This window comes from Limtongia smithiae (genome assembly GCF_038497785.1).
Source record: "Limtongia smithiae strain NRRL Y-17922 unplaced genomic scaffold V1518scaffold_10, whole genome shotgun sequence".
Classification (NCBI taxonomy): Eukaryota; Fungi; Ascomycota; class Lipomycetes; order Lipomycetales; family Lipomycetaceae; genus Limtongia; species Limtongia smithiae.
This window is the reverse complement of record NW_027117631.1, coordinates 471092-490361: the sequence shown is the minus strand read 5'-3', so window position 1 is coordinate 490361 and position 19270 is coordinate 471092. Positions and strand designations below refer to the sequence as shown.

At 55.0% G+C, this 19270-nt stretch overlaps 6 protein-coding genes across 6 annotated transcripts; 3 read left to right on the top strand and 3 right to left on the bottom strand.

Annotated features, from left to right (window-relative positions):
• Positions 1–1657: 1657 nt before the first annotated feature.
• V1518DRAFT_420579 (major facilitator superfamily domain-containing protein) lies at positions 1658–4163 on the top strand. Its single transcript, XM_066905023.1, has one exon. The coding sequence runs from the start codon at positions 2044–2046 to the stop codon at positions 3769–3771; it is 1728 nt and encodes a 575-aa protein (XP_066758237.1). The 5' UTR covers positions 1658–2043; the 3' UTR covers positions 3772–4163.
• On the top strand, positions 4164–5253 carry V1518DRAFT_420576 (Alpha/Beta hydrolase protein). The gene has a single exon (XM_066905022.1). It carries the CDS (start codon positions 4193–4195, stop codon positions 5186–5188), a length of 996 nt encoding a protein of 331 aa, XP_066758236.1. The 5' UTR covers positions 4164–4192; the 3' UTR covers positions 5189–5253.
• A 991-nt stretch (positions 5254–6244) lies between these two features.
• V1518DRAFT_376248 (uncharacterized protein) lies at positions 6245–7204 on the bottom strand (the record flags this gene model as incomplete). Its single annotated transcript, XM_066901534.1, has 1 exon — positions 6245–7204. The coding sequence occupies one exon, from the start codon at positions 7202–7204 to the stop codon at positions 6245–6247; it is 960 nt and encodes a 319-aa protein (XP_066758235.1).
• Positions 7205–11140: 3936 nt separating this feature from the next.
• On the bottom strand, positions 11141–13168 carry V1518DRAFT_420569 (uncharacterized protein). The gene has a single exon (XM_066905021.1). It carries the CDS (start codon positions 12908–12910, stop codon positions 11477–11479), a length of 1434 nt encoding a protein of 477 aa, XP_066758234.1. The 5' UTR covers positions 12911–13168; the 3' UTR covers positions 11141–11476.
• A 618-nt stretch (positions 13169–13786) lies between these two features.
• Positions 13787–15334, bottom strand: V1518DRAFT_77443 (chaperonin 10-like protein). Its single transcript, XM_066906672.1, has 3 exons — positions 15127–15334; positions 14284–15081; positions 13787–14231 (listed from the first exon to the last, which is right to left on the bottom strand). Exons 1-3 carry the CDS (start codon positions 15184–15186, stop codon positions 13932–13934), a joined length of 1158 nt encoding a protein of 385 aa, XP_066758233.1. The 5' UTR covers positions 15187–15334; the 3' UTR covers positions 13787–13931.
• Positions 15335–16984: 1650 nt separating this feature from the next.
• Positions 16985–19217, top strand: V1518DRAFT_442292 (YOR378W-like protein). The gene is made up of 2 exons (XM_066906437.1): positions 16985–18886; positions 18932–19217. Exons 1-2 carry the CDS (start codon positions 17426–17428, stop codon positions 19112–19114), a joined length of 1644 nt encoding a protein of 547 aa, XP_066758232.1. The 5' UTR covers positions 16985–17425; the 3' UTR covers positions 19115–19217.
• The last annotated feature ends 53 nt before the right edge of the window (positions 19218–19270 follow it).

Sequence of the window (19270 nt, the reverse complement as noted above, 5' to 3'; positions counted from 1 at the left end):
CAAGCACGTAATAATGATTCTTATCTTCTATGACGTACGTGCTAATGTACTGGTGTAGATTAAGGAGACGATAAAGATCTTGGTGTGATCCCGAATCCAGCTATCAAGAAATCGATGCACGTCGACAGGAAAGCGGCGAGAGGTTGCTGTTTACACCATCAGTTATACAGTGTGCTCTTTCCCGAAATATCTGGTAACGAGATGGCGGCTACGAATGCGTCGAACGAATATAGCGATAGTCGATGTGCTCTGTGCAACAATCAGGTAGTTGACGCGCGGAAGAGATTCCATATTTCATGCTCACATGCATCCGGTGGTAGTTCCAAGGTGACCGTTGTATGCGATGTTTTTCGACTATCAATGACGACTTTGAAAATAGTGACACCTCCACAGGTATGTCCGCACCGCGGAAAAAGGGCACGGAATGGAAATCTCACAGTGGTGAGAGATTTACCCCAGCAGGACCAGGTGTCGCAATCAGAGACATTGAGTTGCGGTACTTCCAGGCGTACACCGTTGACTACGACTCTGATGAAACTGATTACAGAGAGCCTGTCAGGATGGGGTATCGTCGTAAGGTGAAGTTGAGTCAACCGGCCAGATATGCAGTCTGAGTAAACATATACATGGGAAGCAGGCCGTATAACATACTACCAAGAATCAATCTGCCGAGAGTCAATGACTTTCCTTGAACGGTATACCCAGACTGAGCCTAGCTGTTGCAACGACCTGATTATCTGATGAACGAGAATTAACTACTGCGCGACCAAGAAACCATGGCGATAAAGCTTACTGATTTCAGGAACATGACTAGGGCAGACGGTATGAATATGTAAGGATGACACGTGAATTAACAATTTCACAGATATTTGGAGTTAATATATAATCTAACTGCCTTGTGTTCTCTTGCACAAGTATGTAGAGCAAGAGCTATATCGTGCATACAGCTGCGCCCTTCTAACAGGTGATTGAGCAGTGATCGAAAGTCATACCCGATCATAACAGAGATGACCTTCGCTCTTCTTCCTTGCTAACACGTCTCAGACCGCAGCGTAAATAGCATGCCATGGCACTTTTCACTATCTCCATTAATTGCGCGCCGTCATATCATCACATCGGCATATACGATCGCGGGCGACGAACCGCCAAGATCGTGATCTTATGAAGCTCCTGTTGTGCCCTAACCCAGAACAGGATGGAACAGCGCTTCGGATTCGGAAGGACCCTGCTGATGCAGACCCTGAACCCTGATTCCTTGGACACTCCCGTTCCACTTCTATCTGTCATCTCGCTGCCGTATCTGTAATCCGTTGAACAACCGTGATTGTCGACAGTTAGAACACCTCACTTTTACTCGATCTTCTGCGGTGTGAATACTCGAAGTACCGGATGACGCGTCGTGTGTGGGCAAGACGAATCGGGTCATTAGTTACCCGCCTGGGAGATCGCGCAAGAAGCAGGCCCATCTACGCCATACGCATTGCGCACAAGACAACGCGCCTCTGTCCCATTTGATTTGTCGGCAGCAAGTCGGTGAACGTGCTCGGTCCAATGCGCATACGTCATGGCACGGGCTGCGCGTGGGAGATTGCGGCACTTGTAGCAAAATAAACAGAACGACGCACGATATAAGGCTGCTGATAAACGCGATCGCTCATGATCGTCAGCGTGGTGGCCAACTTCTGCCCACAGCGCATGGCATAATCCCTCGCCATAAGCACATCCCCTCACTGAAGAACGGCCTTGAGTGTTTATAAATACGTATGGTTGTGGACCGGCCAGCTCTCCAGCACCTGCCCGCGTCGCGCGCACTTCGGAAGTCCCACGATTTGGGTGGAGGAAGGTGGAGTTATCTCAGCCACACTAAGCCCAACTGAGAGTACGTGTTGCCTGCATTTTCAAGTCGTCGGGAGTCACCACCAACCGCGCTTCCCTTTGCCTTTCCTCTCCCTTGGTAGGTTTTGCCCGGAGTAGCCGGATATACACGCTCGGTTGCTTTGTGCTGAATATTTGTTGCTGTTTGGCACGAGGAGATACGGAAATATGGGCGTGCAGCAGGAGTCCTCCGAGGATGCCACGTTGCGGCGATACACCGATGGCTCAGGCCGCAGCGTCGAAGCGAGTGACGAGAAGGCGAGTTTTATCGCCGACGACAAGACGCTCGTGGAGAGCGTGAGCAGTAGCGATGACGACTCGACAAAGCTTTTGTTGAACGACGAGACAAAGGGCTTATCTGCGGCACACGACTACGGGGCGATATCTGACGAGTCGCAAGTTGGCGCCGAAGAGCACGATTACAGTGCCGCTATCGAGAAACTGCTTGCGGAGGGCAAGCACGCGTGGTCGGCTGAGGAGGAAGATGTGATTCGCAAGAAGCTCGACGTGCGCGTCATGCTGTGGACGTGCATTATGTTTTCGGCGCTGCAACTCGTACGAAATAACATTCAGAATGCCATCTCTGCAGATTTTTTGCTGGACGCAAATATCTCGCAGAACGAATACAATCTTGGACAGTCGCTATTTCTGCTGTTTTTCCTGCTGTGCGAAATCCCGTCGCAGGCGCTTGTGCGCCGCTTTGGCGCGGATATATGGCTTCCAATTTTAGTTACCACGTTCTCGGTCATGTCGATGCTGCAAATCCTGATTAAGGGTCCGTCGTTCTTCTTGTTTACGCGGTCGATTATCGGTGCATGCGAGGGCGGATTTGTTCCCGGTCTTTCGTTCTACCTGTCGTCGTTCTACAAAGCGAATGAGCTCTCCATGCGCTTCTCGTGGGTATGGGCAACGCAGTCTCTCACGAACGTCATCGGCGCGCTGCTCGCCTCGGGTTTCATTCAGATTGGCGGCTCGTTGCGGGGGTGGCAGTGGCTGTTCCTGCTTGAAGGCGTAATCACAACGACAATTGGAATGATGTCGTTTTTCATGATGCCATCACTGCGTCGGAAGATTGTGTCGCGGGGGTTTACCACACGGGAGACGGCTATCCTGCGTGTGCGGATTTCGCATGATGACCCGTCGAAGCGGAATCAGCAAGAGACGACCAAGTTCACCAAGGACAGTTTGTTCGACGGACTCAAGGCCGTCAAAACCACGATGCTCAATCCCTACGTGTTCCCCATCTTCCTGCTTGGGTTCGTTGCGTTTGTACCGTCTCAGACGGCGAATTACTACCTCACGACGATTCTGCGGCAACTCGGGTTCTCGCAGATTGTGACGAACTTACTCACCATCCCGTATGCGGTGATCAATATCACGATGACGGTCGGCTTCGCAAAGTTGTCAGATAGGTACCGCGTGCGCTGGATATTTGCGTTACTGTCTGCATTATGGGTGCTTCCCTGCCTGATCGTGCTGGAGACGATTCCCGACATGGCATCGCGATATCTGCGCTTCGTCTTCATCACGTTGATCATGGGATACCCGTACTACCATCCGATCCTGATATCATGGATCTCCGCGAACTCAAACGACCCCAACGTGCGCTCTATGGCGTTTGCGATTTACAACATTTTCGTGCAGGCCGGTAATATCCTGGCCGCTAATGTATACCGCGAGAGTGATGCGCCGGTATACCACCGCGGCAACGGCGTGTTAATCGGGATTAACGTGATTTCGATGATTATTATCGTGTTCATCCGGCAGTTCTTCACGCGCGAGAATAAGCGCCGCGCGAAGGAGTGGGCTCAGTTGGATGAGGTTGAGCGCGAGGAGTACATTCAGGCATCCAAGGCGCTTGGGAACAGGCAGCTGAACTTTGAGCTGAAGATTTAAACCGACACATTTCTTTCACTTTTTCGTCTGCACTTATGTCAGAGCGGACATGGCACGGGTGGTTTCATTATTCGGGGATTGCATAAAACATTTCTGTACAGTTTATAGACGGTGTTGCACGGATAGGAGGAGGAGCAGTTCATGTATCTAGCATTTTGGTTGTCGCCGGGGTCGTGGATGAGGAGATCATGATGGCGATGGAGCGAGTGGTCTTGTCGGGACATTTTCACCTTAATAGGCAGGCGGACGAGAATGGTGGTCTTATCAGGCACGGACTGACAAATAGTAGGGTTGGGGTGGAGATAGGAATTGAGTTTGGGGAGGCGCAGTCATTGGCTGGTGGTATTCAGGGCCTGTTCCATAACCTCCGCTTCTCCGCCTTCTCCATCCGACACCGCTTCCCTTTCACGAAACAACTACAATGGCCGAATTCCAGCATTTCGACGTCGAGCTGCCGCTCAAGTGCGGCGTGACGCTTCCCGCGTTCCTGAAGTACAAGACGCTGGGTGACATCAAGAACCCCGCCGTCATGATCCCGACGTGCTACACCGGCCGCATCAACGGCACGCAGACCATGCTGCTCGGCGACGACTGCGCTGTGTCGCCGAAGAAGTACTTTGTGATCGTCGTCGGTCTGTTTGGTGGCTCCGAGTCGTCGTCGCCGTCGACCCAACCCGCCCCGTTCGATGGTGCCAACTTCCCCAAGACTGTGTACGAGGACAACATCAACGCGCAGAAGCTGCTACTCGACCACCTCGGCATTGAGTCGCTGTTTGCATACATCGGCTACTCGATGGGCGGCCAGCAGGCGTACTACTTTGCGACGATGTTCCCTGACAAGGTCAAGAAGATTGTGCCGATGGCCTCGTCCGCACAGACGTCCGGCTTCAACTGGAATTTCCTCGAGGGCGTCAAGCAGACCATGCAGGCGTCGTCTGACTTCCAGGCCAACACCTACACTGAGCCCGTCGTCGTCGGCTGCAAGGCATTCGGCCGCGTTTACTCCAACTGGGCGCTGTCGTATGAGTGGTTCGACACTAAGGCGTACGAAGCTGCGGGATACTCTTCTTCGGAGGAGTACCTGCTCAAGGAGTGGGAGGGCCGTCTCACCACCTGGGATGCGCGCGATCTCGTGCAGATGGCGGTGACCTGGCAGGAGGGCAACATCGCGACGTTCGCCGACGGCGATCTCAACGCCGCGCTGGCCAAGATTACCGCGCAGGTGCTCGTTATGCCGTCGCGGACCGATCAATACTTCCGCTGGGAGGCGTCGGTGAAGGAGGTGGCGGCGCTCAAGGACGCAAAGCTCGCGATCATCGAGTCGGTCTGGGGCCATATCACTGGCGGTGGTGCGGGTACCAAGGAGGACAACATTTACATCAACAAGGAGATCGCGGAGTGGTTCGCCAAGGAGTAGATGTACTTGAAATTAGATACTTAGCAGTAACTTTTGGTCAATGAATGAATGAGTATATTCTCGTGTAAGCCACTAGAGCATGTCGTATGCTCGCACTGACACACAGTTGCAGTATAAAATCATACCGACGAAACGTAATCGCACTGTGCGGATGCCTTCGAGATCTGGTACTGCAGGGTCTAATCACGGACAAAAGTTTGCGAGTTTCCACGCCATGCACATGAACCCTTTGCTCACTATCGGCTCGCCAGTGCGCTGCTTGCGCTATGAAATTGTACCTCCTTCAGGACCTGTAACGTCATATACACGGCTCCATATTGCACAGCCCCAGCATGAAACACTATAGCACGCATATACACTATAGCTGTGGGATCGGCGAGGCGCATCCGCAGTCACGAAGTCACAGCTCCGTGCTGCTTGACAATCATGTCATCAGCGCTGACACCTGCGGCGCTGAATAAGTCAAAGTGCAAGCCTGCGTCTGTTGGAGACGAGGTGCGAGTCGTGACTTGTGAGCTCATGTGTGACTAGGATCATCTGCGGAACTTGCCGCATGCATCTTAAATTGAGCCGGGCCCTAGCCGTTTCACGGTTCCGAGTCCTGGCTGGTCCATGAAAGCTGAAGAATGCGAAGTTACCAGCAGACCTCCCCCCCTCGCGTCTCTACATGCACAGTCCCTGCTGGGTTCCACTTGTTGATGTCATAAGCAGGAGATACTACTGTCGTCGTGGTCCATGTAGATGTCGACTTGATTCAGTGCCATATTATACTGGAGATCATGCGCCCAACATGCTGTAACTCCGAGTTATCGCCTATTGTCCTGTCGGGCCCGCGACCCTTAGACGTGGTGAGACATGAAGGAGGTAGCATATCTGGTATTATCATTTCGTCAGGCTGCTTCGACAGCCGTTTCACTTCCGAACATGCACCGATCACAGACGCAGCCGTGTCTGCCACAAAATACTATATCGCGAATTGTGAGTAGGTGAATATTGTGTATGTGAGCTATATAATATATACTACCGAAATACAAACGCCTAACTATTAAGCAAAAATTACAGGTTGTACTGCTGCATGAAATGTCGATGGCAGCGGTTCCACTCCTGCATCGGATTGGCGCGCGCGGGAGGATATCGCATTATGGTGCCTTTGACTTCCACGCCACCTGAGGCGCGGAAAAGGTACGACAGTAGCATATTTGAATACAGGGCGGAGAGGGGCCCGTTCTTGTAGTGCACTGTGTCCTTGAAAAGTTCGCCCGCGCCGAATAAATTAGCGATATTTTCCGCGAACGGCATGGATTCGAGATTGTGGTTCTTGCAGACGTACGACTGCGCGCGGGTGATCTGTGTGCTCATGGTGTTTTCGTTGCCCTTTCTGCGCTGCGTGACTGTGCGGCATAAAATGGGCGAGTGAGGGAGCTCTGTTTGCACGAATGAGAGGATTTTGGAAAGACGCGTCATGTAGAAACGCAGTTCGCGGTAGTTGAGCGAGCGGCGGAAGTCGAGTTCCACAGAGTCTTGGTCAGTCGCGGCTACGCCTTCGAGCATGCTGCTGCGACGGGATGTGACGAACGCGGAGATGTCCCATAAGCCGGATTGGAAGATGACAAGGTCGGGCAGAATGCGGTAGGACGTGATGTTACCATCTGCCGCTGTAACGTTACGAGTAATGGAACGTTCAAAGTACTCTTCCCAGCGATCTTCCCAGGTAACCGTCTTCATGGTCTTGACCCACCACCACTTTGGCCGGATGTCCATCATGGACGTCGTGTGCCATGCGATGATGGTGAAGTTGAGCCAGGCAACATGACATTCCTGCGTGGTCTGGTAGCCGAACAGTTCGCGATTGTCGCCTCCGAGATTGTCGCGACAGAGAAACGCGGTGAGGTAGCGGTCAATAGAGTCGCCAACGACAAGGACAGTTTTGTTGCGTACCCAGTTTGTCCGCGCGAGCAGCACGTTGTTGACAGGGTCTGTCACTGTTCTGCTCACAACCGCGGCGCGCAGGTTCATCAAATCGCGTAGCCAATTGTGGGGCGACGAGGTCGCAATCCGATCCAGAAGTGGCCCGTCGGGAAAGTGTCGCTCGCCTTTCTCGTCAAACAGATCCAGATCGTCAACCTCAGGTATTGCTAGGTCGCCTGCCGCTTCGTTACTGACGATAGCCGAATACGGCACCCACTGCGTCTCCGTGAGGTCGTCGTCGGAGGGGAAGAACAGGAACCCGTCATCGGCGTACGGATTGTCACACGCGTCGCGCAGCGCAGCTTGCTTGCGCACATAGAACGGAGGCGGTGGGGGCGGTTTATGGAGCTCCTCTGCACGCTGCAGCTGCTGTTGTTTGGGAGGATGCTCACCCATACATGGAGGAGCAGCAGCGTTACCCTCGGCGAGCCTGTACCTTATGGCTCTGTCGTCATAGCTGCCATGCGAAGCCCGCCAGGACACCACGAGCATGACAAGGACCGTTGCGGAGACGCCAGCAAGGACGAAAGCGAGAGAGCTCAAGCGACGCTGGCTGCGCATAGTGCGGCGGTTGGGTATCGAGTCGAGCGGGCTGCGTGAAGAGCGAGAAGAGCGGACAGCGCCAGGCCATGGCTAAAGGCACTCTGGGTAGATTTGGTCTTGGCATCGCCCTCGACCGACCGGGGAGGGTGCGCTGCAGCGCGAAGTCCGGGGGGTTACGAAACACCCTACAGGCCAAAGCGCAAATGGCAGATCACCAACGCACACAGCCTTGCGGATCCATTCCAGCCTGTGTGCCGCTCAGCCTCGTCTCGCCTCGACTCGTCTCGCCTTCACGCGACGTACGTCGGAGCCTGACGCAGGCGCCGGTCGGCGCTGTCATGCTGGCAACTGCGACAACTCACAAGTCACGACCCTGCTGCGCACGGCCGCCCCTGCGTCCTCTTTGTGAGCCTGCACGTTATTGGCGAACTCTTCTCGTCGCCAGCTTATGCCAGCAGCGGCTGCGTATTCTCTCCAGCAGACACCAGGACCATCGCCGCCTTCACGTTATGCATAGGAGTGGTTTGCGGAGTTGCGAATTCTCGCCGCCGCTGCTATGCCTAAATATTCAGGGGCTCGCTTCGTGTACTCAGCCGCGCCGCTTGGACCAACACGGCTAGACCTGAATATTGGTGGGGCGTACCACTGCGCTCACAGTCTGTGACTCCAGTGACAAGTGCTTCCTTAACATCTGCTCCTATCTCAACAGCAGAGTATATGGCACAAGACGATACAAAAGCAGAAACAATCTAGGGTTGTCACTCGCCGCTGCTCAATCGCAATATCTTCCAAAGTTAATTAATCGCCGCTTGGTAAGACGGTCCGAGCCGCATGGCTCAGGCCTATATATAGGGCTGACGTCAACCTTGCAAGACAAAGAGATTCATCCATTTTCCGATCACTTCTGCTTTTAGTCATGATACAGCATCATCTCCTTTGGTGCTTAGTGTGGATAAGAGTGTGTACAAGTAGGCGTGCAAAAGAGCTGAATCGAGTACAGCGGGAAGGTGTGACTGGTGTGAGAGCTCCAACTTCTAGTTTGTAGTTTTGATACGGCTTGTATAATACTACTGTTCCTGTTCGCACCACAACTAGATATCTTTCTATATATGTGTGAGCTCAGCTGCATGAGCCCGTTGCATAGAGTGCGTATGGCGCCGATGGCATTCCTACGCCGAATTTGCGCGTGGAAGCGGCAGGTATTGCGTAATTGTGTCTTTAACCTTCACGCCGCCCGCAACGCGGAACAGGTGCGACAGTATCATATTAGGAACAGCGGGGATAGCGGCCCATAGTTGTAATCCGCGATGTCCTTAACTGCTCGCCGCGCCGAAGATGTTGGTGATGTATTCTTCAACGGCATAGACTCAAGACCGTTATTCCTTGCACACGTACGAGAGCGCGCGGGTAAGCTGTGTCGATATATGCTGCTCTGCTGCCCGTGCAGCGCGGTACGATTGTGCGGCGCAGAATAAGTGAGTGCAGGAGGTCAGATTGTACGAACACAAGGGCGCGGGAGAGGCCGTTCGTGTATAGACGGAGTATGCAGTAGTTTGAGTGTGCCCCGGAAGTTGAGTTCTCCTCTCAGTGGTGTTTCTAGGTCACGACGTTTATCGTCTTGAGCAACCACTGGGCCTCGATCAGAGACAACGATGCCACGAAATGATGTGAAGTTGAGCCAGGGAGCATTGCGTTCTTGCGTGGTGTCATAACCGACTTGATCGCGACTGATCCTGTCGCGGTTGTCGCGGCACAGCAACGTGATGAGGTGGAGGTCGATAGAGTGGCCGGCAACGAGGGCGGTTGGTCGTGTGTGCAATTTGTCCGCGCAAGCACCGCGTTGCGAATGGCATCTTTCAGTATCCAGTCGTACATCGAAGCGCACATGTTCATCTTCTGGCGTAGCCAGTTATGCAGCGAGTTGGCAGGAGTCTCGTCCAGCAGCGGTCCGTCGGGTAAGCACCTCCCGCCGTCCTCCGTCGACCTACCGGCATGACTGCTATACGAAGCCCTTCAGAACATCATGAGTGCACCCAAAAATATGGCGGAGACGGCGGCAGCACCGCAACGAGAGAGCAAGGCATTGCCGATTGCGTATCGTACAATGAACAGAAGCCAGAGGGACTACAAACGAGCAGACAGAGCCGGGGCCATAGTTTAAGGCCACGAGGGAGTTGCCTTGGCGCCGCTGTCAGCGCCGACGCTGCAGTGGGGGACGGCACCGCGAACACTGCAGCTCAAAGCTGGTATGGATAGATCACAAAGTGTCGCTCGCGCGGCACGTCATCAAGATGCGCATGCACATCACAGAACTTGAGCGACCGGCGCTCTGAAACATCCAGGGGTTCGTCTCGCTTGCTCAGCCCCGTCGCTAGAACCAAGCGCGGCTAAACACCGGAGCGGCGGAGATTCATGCGTGCGCTGACTGCGGCGATCTGTCTACTCTGATACGTCAATAGACCTATACCAGCTCCACTCTTGTAGGCAGCAGCAGCAGCAACGTACAAGGCACAAGACGACAGCAAATGCCTCATTTTTCTGTTTAAGCTGGTAGCTGCAGCAGTGACCAGTAGTCTAGTGGCAAGCATTCAGCAAAGTTTAATATTCTCGGTACTTGTAGCCGGATCGGACGCATGGCTCGCTCGATCAGCCCTATGATTGTAAGTGTCAAGGTGCTGACCACGGTTTGTGGGGTTTAGTGATGGCTCCTGTGAATGGCAGAATACGCTCATTTCAGTACCTGATGAGGATTGGCGTACGCAACAATCGCTACGCCTAGCATAGTAGGAGGACCAATATAAGATGGAGAATCGGTAGGATATATTATCAGCTGCAGCACTGTCTTCTACAACAGTTCACCAAACCCTAGTCCGGAGTAAATGTGACTCCTCACAAAGTACTACCAACAAAGTTCCAGCTGACTCCAAGTGCATCCAGAGTTGGCAGCTGTCTAGCCTGCGGTTACACCAGGTCTTTCGGCTGGTACATTGCACAAAACGGTCAAAACGAAATGTTGAGCAGGAAGCGGCTGCTACAGCCGTACGTCTCGACAAGCAAATCTATGAAGCTTTTATCAATCACGATTCGAACGCCTCAGTAACGCTATCTGAGCCGCCTTAATTAGCCTGGCTCCACAGGCGCTCTGCAGCCCTAGAAATAGGGCAGAGCCATATATTCGAGATAGAACAAGAGTCTGTTCCTTTTTCCTGTCGCAGTGGAGTTTGTTCATCATGGACATGAGTGCGGCATGATCTTTTGTCTACATTTAATGCCGGTGCATATGTTGCGACTTATGCGTAGGGCGGCGTCATTAAGTCCATTCAGGCTCTAACAAGTCTTGCAGCAAATTGATTTCCACGGCATTCAGAGGCGACGCAGTAATAATTCAGCGGAGAATACGCTTTATTACGTCACATTGACTATTCAATTGATCTTATTGTGGTATTTACTACTTGCAGTAGTTGAAACGCGCAAATCCACAAAGGTGCTATGACTGACCCGCATGCTCGGATCACGGACGCGCTGTACTTGATTCTGCGCTGTAATGCCATCTTACAATTATAGGTTATAAGCTACAGACAATCAGTTGCGATCTACTTATTCCAAGGTTCGCGACGAGCGTTCACACCGCATAACGCGTTGGCGCATTGCATGATATAGCATTATTTGTAAATTAGCACAGCCGTGCTGCAGAGATTGTGACTGTATACATCTAAAGGTGCGCGCCAAAAAAAACATTGATCCAAAATGCAAAACTCCTAAATGTACCAATGGCAGTTATATATAGTACTGCTGCATGAAGTGCTGATGGCATCGGTCCCATGCTAACTTTGGATTATCGAGTGCAGTGGGATTCCGCACAATTTTGCCCTTAACCTCCACCCCGCCCGCGGCACGGAAGAGGTAGGAGAGTATCATATTCGAGTACAACGCGGAGAGCGGTCCGTTTTTGTAATGCACGGTGTCGAGGTAAAGCTTCCCCGCGCCGAAGACGCCGGCTGTGGTTTCCTCGAACGGCATCATTTCAAGGTTATGCTTTTTGCAGACGTACGCCTGCGCGCGGGCGAGTTGAGTTGTCATTGTATTTTCGTTGCCAAGGCTGCGTTGCGAGATTGTGCGGCAGAGCATGGGCGCGTTAGGCAGTTCAGACTGCACGAAGGAGAGGATGTGGGATAGCCGGTTCAAGTAGAAACGAAGTTCGCGGTAGTTTAGCGCACGGCGGAAGTTTAGTTTCACGGACTCCTGCTCGGTCTCAGGAAGACCGTGGCGGAGGCGGTCACGGCGGGAGGTGACGAAGGCGGAGAGGTCCCAGAGGCCGGATTGGAAGATGACAAGGTCGAACGGGATGCGGTAGTACGTGACGCCGCCGTCGGCGGTGGTTACATTTCGCGTCATGGAGCGCTCGAAATATTCCTCCCAGCGCTCTTCCCACACAACAGTCTTCATAGACTTGATCCACCACCACTTTGGCCGCGCCTCGATCATAGACGTGGTGTGCCATGCGATGATGGTGAAGTTGAGCCAGGGAACGTGGCACTCCTGCGTGGTCTGGTAGCCGAACTGGTCGCGGTTGATCCCACCAAGGTTGTCGCGGCAGAGAAACGCGGTGAGGTAGCGGTCGACAGAGTCGCCGATGACGAGGACGGTCTTGTCGCGCACCCATTTTGTGCGTGTGAGCACATCGTCGTAGATAGGATCCTCTACCATCCCGCTCTCCACCGCCGCGCGAAGATCCATCAGGTCGCGTAACCAATTGTGCGGTGACGCAGCGCGTATTCCGTCCAGCAGCGGTCCGTCGGGAAAATAGCGAGTCCCGTCCTCGTCAACCGGATCCGGATCATCTATCTCTCCAACCAACTCGCCGTCGTTATCGACGACAGCGGAATACGGCACCCACTGCGTCATCGTGAGGTCGTCGTCAGACGGGAAGAACAGGAACCCGTCGTCCGCGTACGGATTGTCGCACGCGTCGCGCAGCGCGGACTGCGCGCGCAAGTACAGCGGCGGCGGTGGCGGGGGGATGTCGTGCTGCAGTTTCAGGCGGTGCTGCTGGGACGCAGCCACACGCGCGCCAGCGTCGCCGTAGAGCCTGTAGGTCACCGGGACATTGCGGCCGGTTGCGCGCGGGGAAAGCACGAGGGCAACGAAGAGCGTGAGGGCGACGGCGGTGAGCAAGAAGACAACGAAGTTGAAGCGTTGCCGGCTGCGCATGATGAGGGGTATTACTACTGGGCAAGGCGGAGACGAAGAGAGCAGCGTCGTGGTACAACCTTGGCCGCACTGCAGGCCGCAAGGTGGAGCTGCACGCAGCAGCAACAGCGCGGGGGGACGACCGCACCACTGCAAAGCGAAGAGCAGCGCGGATCACAATTCACACGACGGCGCGGACGCGCACAGCCACGCCGTCGACGCCGAGGATTCCAGACCGCGCCTCGCCTCGCCTCGCTGCGACAGGACGTTCACTGGGCCGCTGGCCTGTCAAGCGGGCTGTCGCTAGCCCTGTCGCATGCGCTGGCGAGCTCACAAGTCACAGATTACGGAGGGCGTACGGCTGTGCGCATCCCCTGCGTGGCTGCACGACTCGGCGCGGCCGCACGCTCTTGGCGAACTCTCCTCGCGGCAAATTATGTCGGCTGCGGCACCGGTCCTAATTTACTCCCGGCCACCATGCGGACCGCCGCTACACGCGCACGCCATGTCCTCTTATGACCCGCACGCCTTGTCGCGACGACGGTGCACCTGCGAGGTTTGCGGAGTAGGCAGCGGTACGTGAGCGGATCCAGGGGCACGCTTCGTGAAATCAATCCCGCCACTAGGACCAAGAAGGTTAGATCAGGAGATTCATATGTGCCTGGCGGCCTGCGGCTGCGCACTTTAATTGGTGTTGAGTGCACTTGGCGTTCTACTCTGAGCAAGCTGCAGTCTCCCAGTCGCAGCTCGTAACTCGCGGTATGTGGAGCCAACGCACACCGCACTAAGAGGACAGCAAACGGGACACGTTCAGTGTATCCTATTGCAGCAAGTGAGAAGTTTCAGGGAGGTGCTCATATCGTTCAGAGTTTAATTCATCGTGCTTCGGTAACTCTAGCCAGCCGCATGGCATTAACACGCAGACAGCAGCGCGTTTACGCCACAACCTGCACAGGCTCACATGCTAACAGCCCTGACCGTCAGTCGTCCATTGTCTATTAAGCTATGCATAGCAACAACACGCCTCGAACTCGGTACACTACTACTCGTCCGTGACAACGACCTTGATGACCAGCTTTCCATCCGCGTCGGCCATCTTGCCCGCGAGCTCAAACGCGGCGCCGGCCTCGCGCAGGCCAGCAAACTTATGCGTCACCAGCGCCTCGACGGCAGCAGGCGCGATCGCACCGGACTGCAGTAGGCTGATGGCCACGGGGTACGCGTTCGCGTAGCGGAAAACGCCGAGTAGGTCAACCTCACGCAGCGCGGCGGAGCCAATGTGCAGAGTTTGCACAGGGTTGCCCATGCCGACGAACATCAGTTTGCCGCCAGCTTTCGTTGCCTGCTCGGATTAGTACGTTGACCACGGTGTCAAAGAAAGAAAGGAAACTCACGTAGATACCGCTCTGGACACAGGACTCAACACCGGTGCACTCAAACACAACATCAAACTGTCCAAGAACATCGTCCGAGCCCTCGCCCTCCTTAATCCCCGTAATCGCGTCCGCAAGCGTCTTGGCTCCCTCAAGCTTGGCCTCCACGTTCGCCGGTGGGGGTCCACTCCGCGGTGGCACGACGTATCCGTGTGTGGCGAAGCCGTTAGCGAGCGCAAACTCAACCCGCTTCGGCACGACGTCCGTGATTGCGATAGTAGTCGCGCCGGCAACCTTCGCCATCGCGCCAGCGAGCAGACCGACCGCACCAGCGCCAAAGACGAGGACCTTCATGCCGGGCTCCAGCGCGGCACGCTTGGCAGCGTGCACGACGACACACAGTGGCTCCATCAATGCAGCGGCGTTGTACGATATGCCCGGCCCGAGCTTATGGCACAGCCGAGCGGGGTGGTTAATCCGCTGCTGCAGGGTGCCCTGGAAATGCGGGTACACTTTTGCCGATGAACGGAACTGCATGTTGTAGCACAGGTTGTACCGGCCAGCAAGGCACTGCTCGCATGTCAAGCACGCGATGCCGACTTCGAGCGCGACGCGGTCGCCGGGACGCACGTTTGTCACGTTCTTGCCGACCGCAACGACCTCGCCTGCGGACTCGTGGCCGAGCGAGAGCGGCTCGCGCACGATGAAGTCGCCGTTACGGTGGTGGTTGTAGTAGTGAAGGTCGGACCCGCACAGGGTCGTGGACTTGACGACGACCTGGGCCTCATCGTCGCCTGGTGGTCCGATTTCCCGTGTTTCCTGCTTGGTTAGTCATGATCGTTCGAAAGGAGTGGATGCACTTACCACGGAGAGTTGCTTGACGCCAACCAGCACCGACGCCTCGATAGTCTGCGTTGCTGACATTTTTGTTGGAGTATATAAGATTAGTGAAGAAATCTCACGCGGCCGTCTAGTAGATAAAAATATAAAGGGGCCGCCCCGCAGTTCATATCATCTTCGCTCATGGCCCATTTCGCGGGGGGGAAGTCGTGGGATTGTGAATAGCCGCCCCCACGGCAATATGGCCGGGCCTGGGGCCGACGCATCACGTGGCTCTCGCGCTCACTCGCCAACTACAACCCCGCGCGCCCGGCCTTATGTCCCCTCGAATATTCGACCAATCAGATATGGTATATTTATGAGTGCAGGTCTGGTGCGCATCAGGAGGGGAAATGTGGAGAAATCGGCTGTGGAGTGCGAGAGTGTGGAGAAGGGTCGGCTTCTGGCGGTCGGCAAGATGTGTCGGCCACGATGACGACAGGGGCCGGCGTCTTGGAGCCTGCCCCCACAGTCTCCCCCACGCCTCTGTCTGTCATGCGAACGCCGCTCTTCCACACCCACTCCATCACGACATCCTACTGTAGAGCCTAGCGACCAGAGGACTAGAACAAGACCCCTTCTATTTCGAAAGTACGTACACCCGTGGCGGACTCGCGCCGTCTGGCCCTGTACCGGGAATTATGGGGCACGTGACAACCAGTGAAGCTCTACCCTGCCGGCGGGACCAAATAATTATGTGGGGAACTCCGGACCGGCCCACTTTGTGCTTCCACCGGGTCCAGCGGGGAGCGTTACTGATCCCTGGTGCTTCCGGTGGCGGTCTTAGCGGATCATCTTGGCGAGCTGCTGGCGGACGTTCAGTGCAGCAGAGGCGTAGGGAGCGAAGCGTGTCCACGCCGCGTAGACAACAGGCGGTAGACAATACGGCAGTATTTGGATACACATAGGTATGGTCTTTAGCACACCGCTCGCCAGTGCCGAAGGAAGACAAGTTGGATCTCCAAAATGCGGTGCACGCGATCGTACAGTTGCCGGTGCTGATTGATTGATCTGCATAGCGGCCTGGTGATAGAGTTCGCCATCTGGCGGTGACATGTTATGACTGCTGCCTATCCAAGACTCCGTCAGTCCAGTCAGTCGTCTCAGTGTCTAGCACACGTCTGTAGTGTCGTTGCCGTATATTGAAATGGTATGAATGGTGTGCACTGAGTTATGCATGCGGCGGCTTGCAATTCGGACAGGCTGTTGTCGACGAGGCGTCGACTCCACGCAGCTGTGCATGGCAGCCGGCGTCGCCGACACATCCAGTGGATATCGCCGATATCGCGGATATTCATATATTCGGTCGACGAAGATGAGAGATGAGAAATATGTTGAACCACGGCGTCGCGGCGTCGTCGCGTCGACGTCGGTACAAATCAGCCGTACACGTTGATTACAGAACTCACTCAATCGTAGTACATGAAAATAAATGAAATGTTCTAACGATGCCCCGTCAACGTCTCAGCAATGGCATCATATGTTATCAGCCCTCTCGGTAGAACACTGCACGGTGCAGGGGTATATCAGTCAAGAATAGCGATTGCGCAGTCGTTTGTTACTCAGGATATTGGCGACTCTGCTCACATATCGCCTGCCTCTACTCCAGGCCATAACGAAGAACCTCATCTCGCTCCAAGTCTCCATGTCGTACACCTTCAGCGGGGTCTATACTTCGCGATGAGCAGAGAAGATGCATGTCATGACGACAAAGTGCGACGAGCAAAATGCCCGCCGCGTGCGGCGTCCGTACGTCATGTTCCCAAAATGGCCCGCCGGTGGCGGTTGGCGAAAGGTCTCAGGCCGGCGCCGCGCCGGCGCAGGGGCCGAAGCAGCAGAAGGATTTAACCGGAATATCGCGATATGCCCGCAGACGAGGGTCGGCGACGCCGGTTTTTTTGGCGATGTTTTTAGCGGACCGGCGGCGAGGGGGGTTGGGTTAGTAAATGTAGTGGCGATGGGGCCACGCCACCGCGGAAATTCGCGTCCATTGTGTTCTCCCATGCCCGGTCTTTGTCTTTCGCGGGTTCATGTTAAACACCTTCAGGCATCTCATTGTTTTCTGGTTGTAAACTGTAGACTACTGTAGACACGTGTCAATTCACGACAAAGCGCGTTGGAGACAATTTCCTGCGAAGGACGGTGATGGCGCGAGGCTAAGTCTGGACGCGTTCTTTAGGAGGTACAAGAATTGTCGTCGCGTCGAGTCCCTTTTTGTCCGCAGTGATTGGTATATCTAGACTCTGTCGCCCATGGCGCTTCTCCATCGCACCCGAAACCCGCCATGGCAGAGCTCCCGTATTCCTACGCCAACTTCGGCCTTCTCCGCGAGATCGCCTTCGTCATCCTCATCTCCTGCGCGCAGCTCTTCACGCAAGCCTGTCTCGCACAGACTATCGTGGCCGTCGACACCATCGGCGACTTCTTCGACATAACATCCCCAGGCGTGCTATCCTGGTTCACGGCATCGTTCTCGCTTACTGTCGGCACATTCATTCTACCCGCTGGAAGATGGGGCGACGTCTACGGAACCCGACGTCTGTTCATCATCGGATACGGCTGGTTCGCCATCGCGTCGCTCATCACCGGCTTCGCGGCGTACTGCTCCTCGGCGATCTTGTTCCATGTCTTCCGCGCACTGCAGGGTCTCGGACCTGCTATTCTGATGCCTAATGGCCTCGCGCTGCTAGGCCGTACCTATCCAAATGGCACCTCGCGAAAGAACATGGTGTTCTGCATCTTTGGCGCCAGCGCGCCGGTAGGCTTCGTGCTCGGCGCGCTGATGATGTCAGTCTTTTCCGAGTTTGTCTGGTGGCCGTGGTCGTTCTGGTGGATGGCAGCATCACTCGCTGTATGCTTCGTCGCGTGCATCATTGTTATTCCGCGGGAACTGGATATCGTCAAGCGGTTCGACTTCCACGCTAGCGATGGGCATCTCGCGCCGTCAAAGTTCATGCAGATCATCCTCGAGCTAGATGTGGCGGGTACAATTCTCGGCGTCGGCGGCTTAGTGCTGATAAACGTGGGTTTGAACCAAGCACCCTCCGTCGGCTGGAAAACATCTCCAGGCGATACGATCGTGTTGCTCATCATCGGCGTATTGCTCTTTGTCGCGTTTGTGTTTTGCGAGTTACACTCACTCACCCGCTTCCCCATCGTGCCATTCCGCGACCTGTCCGCCAACACAGCCATGGTATTTGCCTGCGTCGCGCTAGGCTGGAGTTCCTTCGGGATATGGATGTACTATTACTGGCTGTTCTCGCTCAACCTGCGCCATCACTCGGCCCTCGTCACGACGGCAACGCAGGCGCCGACCGCGGTTGCGGGCGCGTGCGCGGCGCTGTTGACAGGATACTTGCTGGGTATCATGAGTCCGCGCAAGGTCATTCTCTGCGCCATGGTCTTTTTCACTATCGGCAATGTGCTGATGGGCACAACACCAGTGGACCAGTCGTACTGGTTCCAGTCTTTTTGGTCTGTTATAGTAACCCCCTTCGGCATGGACATGTCTTTCCCTTCAGGCACCATCATTCTCTCAGACTCGATGCCGCATCACTACCAAGGGCTCGCGGCCTCGCTCATCGGAACGGTGGTTAATTACTCCATCGCACTCGGCCTGGGCATCGCTGGCAGCGTTGAAGAGAACCGCGACCCCGACGCTACAAAACTCCTCGTCGGCTACCGTGCCGCGTGGTACGTCGCCATGGGCCTCTCCGGCTTTGGCATCGTCATCGGCATTATCTTCGTCGCGATCGGGCCGTGGCTTGATCGACGACATGCACGCGCCGAGGCGGCGGCCGGACATGAGGACAGCGAGGACGAGATCTATGAGACTGTGAGCCATCATCATCAGTATGAGCATGAACAGGAAGAAAAGGAACACGCTGAGCGTGCGGCTGCGGCGGCGGCAAAGGCGGAGGAGAGTGCGGATGTGGAAAAAGGTGCTGCGTACAAGCGGGATATACATATTTAGATGCATGTTTAGGTGTTCTTGGCTGGGTTGTCGCGCTCTGCGACCCTGTGGGTAATGCTGTATATATGAAGTGGCTTTATATAATAGGAGTAGATTGCGTTGATCTTCGAGAAAGCTAGTGTGAATATGTGGGGTTGGTTGCCGATATGAAGTTGG